General features: G+C 41.7%; 1 protein-coding gene across 1 annotated transcript in view; it reads right to left on the bottom strand.

The window, feature by feature from the left end:
• Positions 1-2,628: 2,628 nt before the first annotated feature.
• Positions 2,629-18,351, bottom strand: part of btbd11b (BTB (POZ) domain containing 11b) — a 66,414-nt gene continuing 50,691 nt past the window's right edge. Inside the window, exons 4-17 of the mRNA XM_071504526.1 lie at positions 14,054-14,206; positions 13,642-13,807; positions 12,806-12,895; positions 11,078-11,179; positions 9,466-9,559; positions 9,012-9,147; positions 7,692-7,912; positions 7,400-7,578; positions 5,615-5,720; positions 5,222-5,324; positions 4,544-4,625; positions 4,391-4,459; positions 3,959-4,072; positions 2,629-3,869 (exon numbers count right to left, since the gene is read on the bottom strand). Of these exons, the coding sequence (XP_071360627.1) occupies positions 3,660-3,869; positions 3,959-4,072; positions 4,391-4,459; positions 4,544-4,625; positions 5,222-5,324; positions 5,615-5,720; positions 7,400-7,578; positions 7,692-7,912; positions 9,012-9,147; positions 9,466-9,559; positions 11,078-11,179; positions 12,806-12,895; positions 13,642-13,807; positions 14,054-14,206 (1,825 nt within the window). The 3' untranslated portion in view covers positions 2,629-3,659. The remainder of the gene's footprint in view (positions 3,870-3,958; positions 4,073-4,390; positions 4,460-4,543; positions 4,626-5,221; positions 5,325-5,614; positions 5,721-7,399; positions 7,579-7,691; positions 7,913-9,011; positions 9,148-9,465; positions 9,560-11,077; positions 11,180-12,805; positions 12,896-13,641; positions 13,808-14,053; positions 14,207-18,351) is intronic.

Raw genomic sequence — 18,351 nt, 5'->3', positions numbered from 1 at the left:
AGTGCCTGTGCATGACAACAAGGGGAGGACGATGGGGCTCGCGCTGGGGGCAGAGTGAGCAGGGCAAACACCCTTTTTACCCTCCCATTTGCTCAGACACACACACACACACAACACACACATGCACATCAACCCACTCACAAACCTGAACAATAGATGTTCAGAGCTGTGCGCATGACAGCACACAAAGTTATGTGTTTGGAAAGTCCAAACTTCATGGCAAGAGAAATAAAGCAGCTTCAAAGACAAAAATTACACAAATCCTGTCATGTGCTTTGTGAAACAGTTGGTTTTGTCCTAATATAGCTGAATGTGTCCCCCTGTGGAGCTCCCCTCACAACTTCTCTTCGGTTACTTAGTGCTCTACTTGCATTTCACGGCCCAGTAAATTAAGATGCTCAGTAGGGCTTTAGAAAAGAGGCAACAGAGACATTTCCACGGCTTAATCACATGGTCTCTTGCCTGACACAGCTAATCTGATGACGGGCAATTTCTGCTTCATACCAGAATCTCCTAACTACTCTCTCAGGGGTAAATCCTATTGGATGACGACATCTTGTGAGTGTGTGTTCACTGTGTCAGCGTATAAGAGCGTACATGCATGTGTACCTCAGGATTCCTTTCAGTCTTTAAAACAGCGGAGCATTCTTCACAGCGCAACATTGTTCCTGGGCGGTGGTAACCATGGCGACTACTTAACAACTGCTGTCACCCTGTCCCTCGCCATTCTAATTTCCTTGCCCCACACACACACACACACACACACACACACACACATATACACACACATTCTGCAAATACCACGCACACTCAAAGAGAGGAAAGTATATTGCAACAGTTCTCTGGAGACATTAAGGAGGATCTGAGGAACACTGATTAGATGAGACACAATTCAATATCTGTGAATGTATGATATTAGAAAAAGCCTGTCTGGCCTGTATTGTTTACTCCCAGTAATACGATTGTGAGAGTTTACCATTTCATCTAAACATCTAAAAAAAAAAATCATTGGGCCAAACAAATCCATCCTGCTGCCCCTGGCATTTGGTGCCACAAAAAGAAAAATGGATGGCAGCATCATGTCCGGCACTTGGTTTTCGCGGAGCAGACTGGCACAAAGCCTGGGGCAAAAATGACTAATTAAAAAGAAATGTTATCCAATGGCATAATGAATCTGTTGCCGGTTATTTGAAATCAATACACGGGGAATGTCTGCATGAGAAGTGGAAGAGGAAATCATTGAGAGCAGCAGCGCTGAGTGACCACACACACGGTGTTCACTGCTTTGTTGCCGTGTTTTGCAAAAGAGTGGACCTGAAAGGAACAAGGCTTGGTCTGTTCTCTCTGCACGGCTTTGATTCTCTTTTTCCGTCTCTTCACAGGTGTATAGCTTACTTTATAACTGATAGCTGTTTTTTCTCTCTGGCTCTCTCTGCACCTGTCTCCCTCTCTCACTGTGACAACCCCTCCACACCTCCACCTCTTTGAGCTTTCAGACATATCTGCAAACTCCTTCCTTCCACACAGGCTATAATTAGATATGACATATGCAGGTTTTCATTGGAGATGTTTTGCCCTGTTTCCCAACAACGTGGAATCTAAAATTATGTCTTAGTCCTTCACACTTACAAATAAACCAAGTTTCTTTGTGAAAGTCAGATTCAAATGGCTTCATTATTGGTTCCAGTCTGTCATATAATAGTCATTTGACTGATAACAAGATACTGGGACAATATGGACCTAATCCTCTATGACAGTATTAATGTAACCTGTTCTTTTTGTGAATAATTGAGTTGCAACATGATGACATTTATCATTTATGAATTATTCATAAATTATAATGTAGTCAGTTGACTAATGGATGTAAACATGCCACTGTAGGAATAGCAGTTATGTAACCTTAGAAAATTGGAAACTTGCACAACAAATAGCACTACACCCCTTGTTGTGAAAATACAAATCACCACAAACAAGTGTTAATTGCTTTCACAGCGATCCCAACTAGTTATATGCAGTAGGTGATGTAGTTTTATTATGACTATGTCAGTTTTGGGGCTTCATAAATAAGTTTGCTGTGAATAAGAAACTTATTGTTGCGCACGATACACAAAACTTTACAGATGTGTACATAGTGCAGTGTGTAGACCACCACTACTGAGTACTCCTGGGTCAGAACGTCAGCATGTTGACAGGCGTTGCAGCTGGATTGCATCCCATCGCAAAATGGTCTCTGGTTCAAGTTGTCATTGATTTCAGGCTATTTATTCAAGACTGCATCGGTTTGTGTGCAGTTGGGTGCCACATTAAACCACCTCCTCGCTGAGATCTAACCTTTCAGCTGTGGAGAACAAAATAATAACAGGACAGCCTTCAAAATGTGACATCAAACAGAATAACAGATGTCCCCTTGCGGGTATTTTTTGAGCCAGAGACTGCAGCAGAATAATCTAAGTGCAGATCCATGGTATTCTTTATATTAATCTTTATAGAGGAAAGATATATCAAGTCACACATACACAAGTCATGTGGTTTCACAATCCTTGGAGAGCAGCTGCGCTGACAGCATTAATGTTCCCTGTTCAGGACTAAACAGGCCTGGAGCCTCTCCCACACGAAATGACGACACCATTTGACTGCTACACATTTATAGAGACCCATGCTGATGACAAAACTATTCTCACCCAGGTGTGAAAGCAGCTCCTCAGTGTAATCCTCCAACAGTTCAAACGGAAAAAACCAAAACACAGTCATCCCTCTGACATGCGACATTTAAACACAGATATTTAAAAGATGAGCTTCCTGTTTTTACAGCGATATCCAACAGTAACACGCATGAGAAAACATCTGTGGATATATACATTAACTTACTTACATTATCAATAGCTCTGTTTTTTTATGAACAATATGTACACAGCAGCCGAGGAAGGAAAAGTCCTCTTTCCCGCCCAGCTGCCCAAAGTCGATGCTGCTGAAAGTCGCCTTTTTTTGCATCAGTCACATTACAGGTACTTGTCAAGTTGTTTTACTTGTTTGGCTTTGAAGAGTAACCAGCACAGATAATGCTAAGTGACTGACCGAATATACAAATTAATTACTCTGTACAGTTGCAGATGTTTGAGCAAATAATCACAAGATGAGGCAGAAGTTCTTCCTCACGGTCAGGAAGGGACACATTGATGGCTTATCACATTACGCTGAGGTTGTTCATTGTCTGAACACGCAGAGCCGTGTATTCAGATGCTCTGACTGCAGTTGTTTGCATCTCTTCCACTGAGTTTCCTCTGAGTCCCATCTGATCCCTTCAAATCAACATGTAACACACAGAGAGTTCTACTTAGCTGAGAAATTCCTGCTAGACAGGGGACATTGTTACAGTAATGGATGTTATTGGCAAATTGTGGCTTAATACAGCTACCTTATGACAGTCATTGTATGTTAATTCATAGTAGACAGATATCAACAAGGCAGAAAGACAGACTTGTAACCATCTGTGCTAAGATAACAAGAAGCATATTAGCAACTGATGAGCTTCACAGAGACAAAGATCGTAACTGGACAGTCCACGAGTCCTGTTTTTCTCTGCATCTCAATACAGTGTCATGTCTCTGATGTCGCGCCGATCAATATTCTCTGTTCCGGTGTTTACAAGAGTCAGAGGATCAGACGATGGATCCCTTAGAGGAGGACAGGTGGATGGACTGGATGCGGGTGGCCAGGGTTTTCTCCAGGTCCTGTAGGATGTCACAGCCGGGGCTGTCTGGAGGCGCATCGTACAGCAGCTGCTTGAATGGCTCCAACTCGATCAGGATGACCATGTTCTTCAGGAAGTAGCCCTCAATATAAGATGCTAGGTCTGGAGCATCAAGAAACTGCAAGAAAAAGGGGGGAAAAGGTTAGTTTTGTTTGAAAACACATACTGTCTGTGCATGCATGAGGACATATCAAATTCTGTTTGCACCTTGGTGTGGTTGTAGATCTCCACACAAGTTTCTGTGTTGATGTTCTTGGAGCAGATAATTTCACAGTGCCTCTGGAGCGCCTCCAGCTGGAAGAACTTAGCTGCAGACAGAAGCTGCAACCAAACCATCATTTATGTGTCATTTATATTCGATAATAGTCATTAAATTCAACTGGTTCGATATCCATAAAACCTTGAGATTATGAAATGTTTCATAGTATAAGGGTTTGTTTTCAGTGTGAGCTTTATGTTTTACAGCCACACACACACACACACACACACACACACCTAAATCTCACTTTATGTACACTTTGTCTATTTTATGGTCACAGTATCTTCTGTCCCTTTCTGTTCATCACATTTTTCAACAATAAAGAAGAAAAAAAAACAATAATACAACTTCTAGGGTCAAGGTCAGAATAAAGACCTAACCTCCATAACATCAGTGTTTCTGATATGCAGAGCGTCTGTTCCTCCAAAGTAGAGATATTGCATCACCATCTGAAAGGAAAAACACACATTACACAGCTCCCACGCAAAAAGTGTAATTTAAGTCTGTCCTTGTGTTTAAAGTAATTATGTTACCTGAAATATGTGATATTTGACATTGCTGATTTCAATGCATGTGTTTTCACCACAAGGTCTGTTTGCTAGAAGAGATTTGAACCTTGTGAGAAAAAAAAAAAAGACGGAAGAGAGAAATTATTGCTGGGAAAGATTAGCCTTCCTGTAATTCAGTCTTGGTTATTTTACACATATTTTTTTAACACTGAATGGAAATAAACATTAACATGCTTACATGGAGACAGAGCAAAATAAGCTATAAACGACACAGTAATGGGAAAATAGTGATAAAATGAATTTTCATGAGTTATGTGACGCTTTCTCTGGGGACATAATGTCAAAAACACATTTGAGTGATGTGACATTTCCCCTCAGTCACTGTCTGACAGGACTGATTGGTTAATGTCAATGCAACATGACACGGGGGTGAAATGGACGCCCTGTCTATATCCCGAGGGCAAGAAAAAAAATGACTTCATGGATCAGCAGGAAGAAATGTACAGCACTGACATCATATCTGAGTAGCATATCAACACAGCATGTTAAGTCTTTGGTCATTTCTGTATGAATTTATTTATCTTTTCATATTAAAATTTACACAGATACACAGTTCGGAGCCTTCATGTGTCACCATGTACAGCCGAATCCTATTTCCTGTATATATGCTTGTGTATTTTGAAAGCTGATGTGTTCAAGTACCTGTTGGACGCTGTGAAGAGCAGGACTTTGTGGGCGTAAAAAGGTTTTCCCTCCACCAAAAAGGTCACATCTGACATCTCTTTATTGTTCAGGAAGTGAGGATCTGAAATGCATATGGCCAGAAAAACTTGATGTTTTTCTGATAATCATCAAAAAAAGCAACAAAAAACACACAAAAAAACAACCAAATAACAACTTAGCCTTACTACCAATTCTACACAGTCAGTTGATTTACTTTATTTCTTTCCACTCTCTGAACACTAGATGGCATTATGTGCTCTTTCCATTTACTCTTTCCAGTATGCAGCTTTTATACGGTCTTTTTTTTTTACACAGTTAGACAGGTAGAGATTTCACAGTGATGAAAATAAACTGATAAAGACAGGGTCTCACCCAGGCGTGACGACTGTTTCTTCTTGATCTCTGCCAGTTTGGGGATGGGGTAAGGGCCGTAACACTGGGTGAAGATTGCAGACAGCTGCTGGCTGATCACCTCATTCTGACAAAACACAGACAGAGTAGCAAAACATCAGAGGGTGAGGGGAGAGCTGCTCGGGCGGCCGGCGCTCAGCTCTGCAGGTCTGCTTGTGCGCCTCAAATTCAGGAGTCCATGTTCTGAAGGAATACAAGCACATGCTGTTATGTTCCGCTCTTTACACGAACACCCGCTGACACCCCCTGAGCAGTTATCAGCGAAGTAAGAGAGGTTTAACTTTAAGCCCAGCATTTACTTCATTCAAAGCAGGTGTTTCAATAAAGCACAAATTCATGGCTATCTCACACCTTTGGAAGTGGGTCAGATGAATATCAGAAATATTTGTTACACCCCCAGTTCCTCAGTGATTACTGGAATGGGGTAGGAGTGTGAGAAAGAGAGGGGAGTGAGATTATGTGTGCGTACCGCGCTAGAGAGGAGGTGCAGTGCCATTCAGCTGCAGCAGCGGTGCGCAACACTACAAGCCTCATGTGTGCAGTCAGGCTGCTGGTGCTTACTGGAGCATTACGCCAACAAGCAGCTATTACCAGGCGCCTGCTAAACAAATATGCATTTCCGCACTTTCCCCACAATTCACTGGATAGATGCATTTGGATTAAACTGAACTGATCGGTATCAATCTGAATTGAATTGAAGTGGATTTAATTGAACAGGATTGAATTCAATTGAACTGAGGTTTTCAGTGGACTGAGGCGGCACACTATGTGACAGAGGAAAGATGAACAGCCTGTACCTTGATGTCTGTGGTTCTCATGGTGGGGCATACAGTGCCAGGGGTCCCTGAGGCCCTCATAGAGACGAGGGTCACTGGCCCCACCATACATCATTCAAGACACAGACAAGGACTGACACTGCAACAGTCCACTGAAGGCGAGCATGAGTGTATGAGGGTGTGTGTGTGTGTGTGTGAGAGAGAGAGAGAGAGAGAGAGCTTTTTTTCCTTATTGCATTATCATTATTTTTATTAATTCTATTAAAATACAATTAGATTGTATTTTATTATATTAATATTGTTATAGTCACATTTTTTTTGGGGGGGGGTAATTTCATTTCATTAAATTGCTGTAATTGTGCTTTGGCAACACATACTGTATAAAATGTCATGCCAATAACGCCTGTTGAATTGAAATAGAGAGAGATACAGTCAGTAAGGGATGCACATGCATGTGAGTCTCTGCAGGTCTGCTTGTGCGTTTTATTTCTGTGAAAGTGTGTGTGGTTGTGTATCCACTGCAGTGCTTTTTTATTAGTTTTTTTCCTCTCATCAGCAATGATAGCAAAAACTCATCACGCCGGCAGGGCAGTGCTAAGCCAGGGCAGAGAAGACAAAACAAACAGAGGTGCTAGACAGGACAATGGTGTGCTGTTTTAGGTCTGAAATAGCCCACCAAGGAGTTCATGAGCTTAAGTAATGAGACAAGGCCCTGATCTAATGAGCAGCAGCAGAGAAGAGGGGGGGCATATCATTTTCATTTTAGGTAATTGGTATTGAGTAGGCCTCTGGGGGTCTGTCAGTCTCTGTGAAGCTGACTGCCTAATGACAATCACACAGAAAGAGAGGAGGACAATGCCATAGACCAAGACAGAGATCAAAATGTAGCTTTGGAGGATGTTCTGGTCTTATCACGATGATCCCAGTAGCACCTGAATGAAAATGACAAGCGACACAGACAGTGCAGTACCTTGCTGGCTCTGAGGATCTGGAACATGAGAGGCAGGCCATGCGTGATGAGCTCCTCGGTGTACTCCTCTTCCTCGATGCAGCTGAACTCTTTTAGAAGACCCTGGATCAGAGGTCGGCGGTGCTGATGGAAACATGTCCGCAGAGACTCCAGCCAAGTGTGCAAAGTCCATGGCACACCTGGGAAATGGTCATGGAGGCACACACACATGGAGAAGGTGTAAATGCTGCATACGGAATATGATACTGTAGAAAATGCATGCGCATGTTTTATAGAGTTTATATCAACTAACCAAGGCTACGTATGTCGATGGTGATGTCTACATGCCCATGCTCTGCACTGTGGTACATGGCTTCTTTCAGGGCTTTAAGTTTGGCTTTCCCTGTTCGGATCAGGTCAATCTGAGACGGACTTCTCCCTTCCATCTCTGACCCCTCTGCCAGAATCTCCTCCAGGGATAAGACATCCCCTTTGCCTGTCTCCGCATGGGACAGCAGCTTACGAAACACATTTCTAGAGGAAAAGAAAGAAAAGAAATTTCTATGACTGCTTTGATCACAGATTCTGGTTAATTGCTTTTTATTTCATATGAGTTTGTTGTTTGTCCCCCTGTCCAATATCACCAGAAATGACAATGTTGCAGTAATATGCGTTTGTATTAGTAATATGCAGTTCAAGTATTTTGAAAGTGAAATGACTGTCATTGAGTTATAGTTGTTACTGTGATAGGCCATGGGCAATCTGGAATTAACTATCTATCAGCTTTAATATTTACTCCTGCATAAAACCTTTTGTTTTAATTAACGAGTGTGGTTAGAGAAACAAATATGTCATATGCATATCAATAACCAATGGATCCTGAGGGGAAAAAAATGCTCATTATATGCAAATAGACACGCGTCTATCTCGCAATGCTGACAATCTAAAATATTTGCTGTTAAATAGATATGAATCATCAGAGAACATTGAATATTATATAATAGTCTACACCCATTTCATGCATCTGCTAAGACTTCAAAACTTCAACTTAAATCTACCTATAAATTGCTAGAGCCTGAATCATATCAAATCAAACAATGTTTTTAATATAATGGCATTTGCATTTGCAGAGAAATACATTTTACATTTTTGCTACGTACGTGCCCCTTGCAGGCACGCTTGCCGTGACTGTCAGTACTATCTGAGGCATTTTGTAAAAACTGGATAAAAGATGATTAGTTATAGCCATTTACGTGACAGGCCATGTCCATTCTGGCTTACATCTTACACCATTTGCCAAATAAAGCTGCAATATAGTCCGATGAGTTTAAACAAATGTAAAATGTTGCTGATGCATCATACAATACAAAGATGAGACCACACTGTTCTTCAGTGAGTCTTTATTTTCACGCATTTTCAGAACACTCTCCAGTATATTCTCACACAGTATTAAACATCTATTGACACAAACCAATTCAGCCGAGGTGTCAATTTCATGGATATGCTCTGTTGAGTTTTGTTTGTGCACAAACACGATTATATGCCGAATACACAGAATGAACCGAGGGTGTTTCTGTTTATTGACCTGTGAGTGTGTGTTCATGATTACACATGAACGTGTGTGTTACCCTACCTGTGTCCGTGAGCTGCTGCCAGGCTGTAGGAGTTCATGTCTCCCTGCGGGGCGGTGGAGATGCCATTACGGTACATGGTTCCCACCATGGGGTCGGCCCCCCGCTCCAGCAGCAGACTCACCAGCTCAAAGTTGCCTGTGCATGAAAAACAATTGGCAAAACTTATGGACACACACACACAGACAATAAAATTAAACCAGGATGAGACAGAGAGAAAGATGAGAGCGAGGCAAAAGTTGGGATCATTTGTTCGCATGCATGCCTCCATTTGTCTTTATTTGTTACAGCCCCCGGGATAAATATGCCTCTAAAGTCGTAACTCAGCCAATGATCGCACTGACAGTCAGGTGTTGTTATCATCTGGTTATTGATGGCCAGCTGGTGTTGTCAGCGTGGTACAGTACAGTTGGCCAGGAGGCAGATGATGGGGGAGTCACGCTGTTGTCTCTGTACCTGCAGCAGCAGCCAGCTGCAGTGGGGTCTCTGTGTAGTTCTCCATCCCATCCTGCAGGGACCCCTCCACATTAGCTTTGGCATCCAGCAGCAGCTGCGGAGGTCGGGTGAGGACATGGAGGAGCATGAAGGGAGAGAGAGAGAGAGGTAGACAGAGAGAGGAGGGTGAGGAGAGGAGGAAGAGTTCACTAATGAGTCAGCTTTGAAGTCAGGTGATTTGGTAAATTTGAGCTTCTCTTGCCTAATGGCTGGTTCATGTGCAAATGAGCAAATCTGTAGAGGGAACAGGGAATATTTGACTCTTATACCAGTAGTTTGCAGCACGTCCTGTACAGTACAATGTCCTTAGTTTTCACAAATCCCTCAAACTGTTGTTCTGATGATCTGCAGTTTAAATGAATAGTGCAACATCTTGGGAAAATACACTTATTTGCTTTCTTGCTGAGAAGATTGGAAGCACTCTCACATCTGCCCTTTAAATATGAAGCTACACCTATAAGCCACTTAGCTGTGCAAGACAGTGTATTTCCCAAACTATTCTTTTAATGTTTGCTTTTCCTTTTAAATGTAAATACAGCTATAACTACTGAAAAACCAGCACAAATTTGAGTCATCATCTTTTTCCTTCCTGATACCAATTCTGATACCTAAACTTGTGCATCAGCCAATAGTGAGGACCAATCCAATACTGCATTAAAAAAAAATTTAACAGCTGTGTACGACTATACCCTGTATGGATTTGATATGATTGCTATCATTGTTGTATGGCATGGCTCAGGATAAACCCTTTGTAAACATGAACAAAAATATTTTATTAATAAATTCCATAGTACCAGATCGGTGCATAGACTCACGTATTCACTGATACCTGATTCTGTATTTTAGCATTTTTTTTTCTGGCAGTAGTATCTGTATCTGAACATCAAAGGCATTTATCACTATCTAGGGAACAATATTTTTGCAAATGAGAGAATGATCTCAATAAGCTCCTTAACCTCATAACTTCATGTCATCGAATAAGATGAAAAATGACTGGTATTTAAAATTAATATCTTGGGAAATTGAGTGTAAAATGATTACAAATTTAATGACAAAACATTTTAGGATTTTACTCACTCACTCTTGCTTTTATCTGATGTCCTCGGAGATCAAATTGTGATGTCACATGGCTTAAACATTTTTCCATTAGAATTTAATGATTCCAAATCCAATGGACAGATCATTCAGAGGGCAAATTGAATTAGTTAAATGAGTTCGATAACAATTAGACTGCTGTGTTTCCACTTTCTACTTGCTAAATGCAGTCTGATTCATTTGCTCAAAAATGCAAAGTGACAGGAGGAGGCTAGATTCGATGCAAATGTTCAGACCTAAAGATTGACTGGGCAAACGGCCCCCCAAAAAAGAGGTTAAAAAGTTACGTCACACAAACAGCATCTCAATAATTCTGAAAAACAGAGAAACAGGAGAAAACTCATTGTGGAGGACCATTATCATCATCATCACCACCAAGAAGCTCTGATGACAAAAATGACAATGATGACCAACCATGAGCTGAAGCACAACGAGAGGTCACGATGAGAGAATCACAGGTGAGAAAGGACATCACTACCTGCACCACAGGGACATGTCCGTGTAACACAGCGAAAGTGAGGGGCGTCGCCTGCCGCGTTTCGGGAAAGACTGAGGGGTGCTTGTGAACTGAGTTTGGCACCTGGGGAAGGGACACAGGTAGATGGGTTGGGTAGGTAGGAGGGAGAAAGGTGAGGGAGAGAGATATGAAGCCATTAAAACTACTACGTGGCCCAACGAGCACAAGACAAGCAGCTGCGGGGAGGAGAGAGGGAGGACAGGAAGCTCTACAGGAGAAACTAGAGTAATTAACTAGGAACCCTGGGGCTACAGAGGACATCCTGTCACTGTGTTCGCCTTCTAATGAACACAGTGGATTGATCTGTCTAGTTAGGCCTCATCCTAATGGTTTGACTCTGATCTCTTCATCCTCACCTACTGTTGGTTTCTCTGACAGGCCATGAACCTGACCTCTCTAAGGCTCATCACTGGCTGAAAAAAAAACAAAAAACTATGAGCCAGATGAAAGTGTGACATACACGAGCCACATGAACAAAACACAAAGTCTGCTTTGGGAAAAAAAGGGAGGCTGGGAGTCAGAAGAGACAGACGTATATAATATGATTCACTGACACTTTATGATACAGGCCGCAATTAACAGTTTAATCTAATTTAATTAAATACTTACCGACACCTACTACACTGGTACTTACATGTACAGTAGGTATAGTGGAAGAACACTACGATTATAACTTAAAGAGAATTTAGAGAACATTAGTCATTTTGAAGATGCACAGGTGCTGACAGAAACACAGTTGTACACATCAGAGGCAAACAATATTTGTCTTTAACTGTTCAAATTTAAAACCAGATTCAAAACCAGATGCATGAAACGAATCTGCAAACGGGACTTCATATGTTGGTCGACAGCGCTTTGTGCTTTGGCCAAGGGTCATGAATATGGTGGACTGCAAATCAACTCTGACACAATGGTTGATGGGACATGCTGTTGCTGAGGTGACTAACAAAGACTGGGATCATGAGGCTTTAACTGAACGAACCCTCTGACGTCTGTGCAGAGTCAAAGCATGCCAGCTCAATTCTCTGCAGACTCTGTGAGGAGTTCAGTTTGCTTTAGGTCAAGCCATCTATAGCACTAACACACAAGAAAATGACTCAGCCACAAACCCCTGGGTCATGTGTTATGCTCAAAATACACAAATGCAAAAAAAGTTTTGTTGCACTTATAATTTTAATGTGTTTATCCAGTAACACGCATCGTCTAAGGTGGCAGGGCAGTCAGCGCCTCATGATCTTTCTTAAACATTTAGCAGCATGACACATGGGAGAGAACAAAAAAGGGGAGATGAGGACAACATGTTTGGTTTTCTCCAATGCAATACCACAAATAGTTACATAAATACTTACTCACGCTCATAAATCAGACTATCAGCATGAGACCCTTCATATATACACTTCATAAACTCAATGTTGAAGGATCCTGTCAATACCTCTCATCTGGTAACACCCCCACCCCCCACCACCCCCACGATATATACAAGGCTGATGTCTCCCACTAAGACAGCATAAGACAAAAACTGGGTAGATCAATGTCATGATGAAAAAAGATATTTCTAAAAGATATTTCTCTTTTCTGATAAGGGCAATGTGCACTCACATTTCACATAACAATTATCCTTCCTTTATTTGACTTTGGTCTCCCCAGTGTCTGCACCAGAAACGTAGTAGAAACTTCATCATCACTGACCTCGCTGTTAATATCAGCTCCTGCATCCAGCAGCATCTGTACCATGGCCTCGTCTCCACGGACACAAGCATACATCAGCGGGGTCATCCCCTGCAAAATGTGCAGATACAGAGAACGATGGGAATAATGGGAATGATTATGGGATCACTGCATAAGTTAAAGACACGCTTCCTCATGAAAGCCCCATATTGCATGAACAGTTGAGGGCTTGCCATGTTGCATGTTTGACATTTTGCCACAATCATTTGAGCGAAAGTTTAATTTAAAACAAAGTCAAACAAAGCAAGGCTGAAGGTTTACTCTACACTTTCCACTCTTGGCACCTTGAGTGTGATGATAGTAATATTCTGCTATTGATCAAAGTTTTAAAGGATACCACATGAATCAATATTTCCTCTGTGCCATCAGGGGTGTCTGCAGAGCCTTTCTGACAGAAACATACTGTACTAGACACAGTGTTTGAAAGTTTCTGCTTAGATCAGCCCAAAACTTAATGTTGATTTTTCCCGTGGAAATTCATCTCAGTTACACTTGCAGTATTCCCCTGATGATTTATTGCACTGGAGGTAGCAGTCATGATATAATGTACCATTCCTTGGCAGGCAGGCTGCAGGAGACAGACGTCAGAATAAGCTTGATATGTATGACTGCCTCTCAGCTTACAAGTCTGCATGGTGCTCAAAGGTGAAGGTTTAGCAGGCAAACAGAATTTTCTCTACAGGCTGTGTATGTGTGTGCATGGGTGTGTGTGTGTGTGTGTGTGTCCGTATCGATGTGTGTATGAGTGTAAATGTGCCTGCATATGCATTATTTAAAATGTTGACTGTGTCTCTAACCTGCTCGCTCATGCTGTTGATACCATCCGGCCCTAGCAGGTTGACAGCCTGCTTCACCAGGTCTGTGCGTCCACAGCTGAGCATACGGAAGCCAAGGTCCTGCAGGAACTTCGCCTCAGTAGAGGCAGCATCCAGTTTCCTCGAGGCACAGAAGCAGTCATCCGTTCTGAAGGGCAAGGCACACAAAGTGGTTCACGGTGCAAGCTGATTGTTTTGACTGTTTGCAATGCACTGCATTTTCCCTAGACACCTGACAAGCTTCATTTTCTAACACTATGAGGAGGATGAGCGCATGAGAAATACATGTATCTTTCCTTGGTTATGTGTTTGCGTGCGAGTTCACATGTGTGCCTGCAGGTGTTCTGCATGTGCAGCTGAAGTGGCTGGGCGAGCACACTGCTTGCAGCCATACCGGAGCTGGCGGGGCTCACAGTCCACTCCAGGCAGCAGCAGTCTGGCCGCCTGCCGAACATCATCGCTGTCCACAGAGAAGCTGCGTCTGTGTTCCGTGTGAACCACAGCCACGCGCACCCACTCCATCAGAGGCGGCAGCACCATAAACGGCCTGTGAGGGGAGATAGAGGCACATGTTCTCGCCACCAGAGACACACAAAAAAGTCACCCTCAGTACTAAGTGTGCCCAGGCACTTGCACGGAAAATCCACCTAATACAGAATTTGCATATGTTATTTTAGAGATATTGCCCAGTGCAGCAGATGTTTGAGAACAGGATGAACTCCGTCTAGAGGATGAAGATCCAAAGCCAGTATGTCACAGACAGACACTATGATGTGAGGAAATCTAAACTGAGCAAGATCATAGTATAGATTATAGACCATAGATCAGAGGAATGAAAAAAATCTACAGTCTTTGTCATCTAAAATATTCATCTCCTAATTTATTCACTATCTAGTCTGCTCTATTATTGAAACCTAAAGCTGTACAGAGTAATATTATAATATTGAGCTGATGCTGTTACACTGCATACCAACATGCTACGTAAAACCACATACTGCATTGCCACATTATGCACAATGTATGTTTCAGTATGCTGTGAAAATGCATTGTGATGTTATATCAGTGGTAAGGAATTGCATGTGTCGTCCTAATACTTTACAAGAAAAAAATCATTGCAATTGCTCTGCTGACATTACAAGGTCTTATGAACATCAGGGTGCTCTCTGTAAACACAATGGATGGATGGATGGTGATCTCAGCCAACATATAATGTAGTATCTATGGTAGCTCACTGTGTGCTATGATTAAAGTAATTGCAATCCTTCTGTACTGTACGGCAGAGGCAGGAAATGACCATCAAACATTTGATCCTGACGCCGCAGCTCACAGCTCACGGATGCAAATGCATTAAACACAAAACCCGTGAGTGTGACTGAATTACAGAACTTCTCCTCCTGTCTTCCTGTCTACCTCCACTGATCCTGCGTCAGTGTTTACCGCAGTCACATGGAATCCATATGCATGGAGATACATATGCATGATGTTACATTTTGACCTCTGTTACTGTACTGACAGCAGGTTACGGGTATAAATATACACTTCTTTCACTTAAACAAAACAATGAGCTGTCATAACTACATTAATGCAAAACATACTGATACTCTCCATCCTTTATGCACGAACCACCATGATATTCATAGGATTTATAATATTGAATGCAAAATGAATGGCAAGTGCCGGTAATACGTGTTAATATTACGATAGGACATATAATACCTTATGATTATTGGCATAACACATCATAACACATTAAGAAAGATATTATGTATATATGCGCATGGAGACATAAAAAATAAATTACAAATATGGGCTTTATTATTACCACTTGGTTTTCTATTTTTAAACTAAACTATTTGATTTGTGTGTCAAATCAGACAATTTCATTATTTTTCATGATATGTATGTTTTTAATCATTATAACACTGTTTTCATATCATGGCATTAATAATATGTTTCAAAATCTTTGATACTGAAAGAAATAAGAAATGTTCTGGTCATGTGTTTTGTATGAGCTGTCACATATGTATGCTGTGTGTTCTTGATGAAACTTGGTCTGTTCCTCTGGGATTGACTGTTCAATATGTCACATTGCAGAGGGTGTCTTAATGCCTGGGCTGTCTTTGACACATGTTGGGCCCACATCTGTCACTCACTTTTAATTAGTCACTCATCAGTGCTACTCTTAGTTGACAGGAGGATCTTTCAATAATAGTTTGATCTGCCAAGAAATGCAAGCTCCTTTATTTTACTCACTTCAAAGGAGTCTGACCTACAGCCACATAACATTATTGGTTCCGCAGACTTCATTAAAGCAGCACACAACACCTAATCAAGAGGCAGGGAACGTATAGTGGCAACACATTCCCTCACAAGCCCAAAGGAAACACTAGTTCACGAGCAGTTCAAGGTCTTGCTGTTTCCATGCACACCTCTTCCGAGAACTGCAAAAAGAGCAGACATTCTTGAGGAGCCTGTTGCAATCTCAGGGCTTTCCCTAGTTTTGGCTCTGGTAATGTGCTTAAATATGACTAAAACAAACATGCAATAATGTGTTTTTCTTTACAACTGCTGATCAGAGCTAAAGCAGACATGAGTCAGACACTTGAGACACACATTAGTTGATAACTTGGTCCACTGCAGGCTCCAGATAAAGTCTGGAGCCCCAGAGGAGGACTGCTCAGGCTCAACTGTCAGCACTGTTTCCCACCTCTGCCGCAAGCTGACAGGGGTTTCCACCAAAACTGTAGGAAATACTGAACAGCTCGAGGTATAAATGCTACAGTGGAATATGATGAATGAAAAAAATAAAAAAGAAACAGCTCATAAACTCAGCACAAAAAGCATTTCATAAGTAGAAACTGCAAAGATTGTGTGGACTGTTCTGTGTTTTCCTCAGTCGTGGGAAAGAAAGTGTCCAAAACCTACAGAATGAAGGATCAAGGGAATTAACACCATGGAAACATTGCCTAATCCTTATGTCATTTGCGCATAAGTCACCAACACAGTCCTACAGCTGTCGCCTGATAATGTCCCACTACGTCATTGGCGGTAATTATCAATACTGACTGGGCACATGTCAGTGTATGCCGGCTCCAACAGCTCCTTCTTGCCGCTCCTCAGGTCACCCAGAGGGCTCGCTCAAGTAGCCAATAAGTTGACAATTCACTTATATAAAATTGTACTTTCCTTCCAGAGGAAAACATCTGGTGTGCCATTTCAGGGGTGAGCACTGAGAGCCAGAAATATAATAAAAGAACAGTCTGCAGAGGTGTACAGTTACAGCACAATGATGTCTACAGAGGGAACATTACCACTGGACTGTGTCTATAAAGTTAAGTAAGTCGCAGATAACTGAAGGGAGTTCCCACTTTTTCTTGTTGGGGTCTCATTGTGTTCCTTTATTGTTGTCCTGGTGAACTTTAAAGGTGCAATATTTTTACTGTGCCGAACCACAAAGCGAAGGGTGGAGGTCTGAGGGATTAATCAATACCAGACACTTCTATTACTTTACCTTGTTCTGCAATAATGCTGGTTTTAAAAGACCCACAGAGCACTGTATAAAAACATAAAACATTTTTCACAGTTGAATTATGATGGGAGTAACAAGTCAATATCTTGATACTGCAACTAACAACATTTTTTTTTTCTCTACCATCAACAGCAAATAAAGAATCTTTTCTATTACTGTGCTGTGCATTGAGCTATGTTACCGCTTCACTGGATGTTTCTGTTACATCTCTGCTCTTGCTAGCTTGCTTTTTGTTCTATTGTGAGAATGTGAGATTTATGTTTCTGTCAGTCACTGGCTGTAAGCTGTGCCCCAAACCTGTTGAACACCACCTTCTCGATTCCTGATGGAGGCTGAGATAAACTACTTAGTGCCACAATGACACACGTTTTTCATGAAGTGTGTTATAGTCCATGAAGATCTTGAAATCAAATTGAATCTTAAATGTTTAATATGTGATTTCTTTGGCCACTTGGATGCGGCAGAAACAAGCTGTAAACACAATACTGATGGTGTCATCACCTCTCAAGTTGATATTCTGAACTTTCAAGATGCAAACCCAATATTCTCTCTTTTAGCTCTGTTTTTGGTCTCCACCAACTCCTGAGTCTGAAGCTGGCTCTGTGCTTAATAATTGCACCACTGTGTTCAGCAGCTATTTGCTAACTTTATCTACTGTTTGCTGTTGGGCAGGTCTTGTACAGCATTTTTAGCACTTTTTCACTGAAAAAAAAATGAGGCTGATGAGAGCGATGAGAGTGAACCAAAAAAATAACGTTCAGGGGAACTGCAGATTCAGGTGAGAATCCCCTGTGGGTTTATCACTGCTATGTTTTTACCTTTTCGTGACCAAGAGATTACCAGAACCAAACAGTGCATCAGTCTATCTCTCAGTCCTTTCTGACTGACTGCATGTGGCACTCAGCAAGAAGCCCGTTCCTGCTGAAAATGTAAAGTCACAATTTTTTTTGTTTGTTTGTTGTTTTTTTGTTTTTCCAGTCATTTCCTAAAACAGCCAGGCACTGTAGTTCTGAGCAAACATTATTCAAATGTGTTCAAATGATCGTGTGGTAGTGAGAATTTACAGCAGCAGGATGGTGTTGCAGGATTGACTCAAAATAAATGACAGTGCCCAGGTTCATCATATTGAAGCAAAATGTCACCCAGTGCAAAAGTGTGGCTGT

This window comes from Trachinotus anak, unplaced genomic scaffold, assembly GCF_046630095.1.
Source record: "Trachinotus anak isolate AG129_WGS33_773 ecotype Australia unplaced genomic scaffold, CSIRO_AGI_Tana_v1 ptg000002l, whole genome shotgun sequence".
NCBI lineage: Eukaryota > Metazoa > Chordata > Actinopteri > Carangiformes > Carangidae > Trachinotus > Trachinotus anak.
Note: the sequence above shows the minus strand (reverse complement) of the source record. Positions and strands in the feature narration are given on the sequence as shown.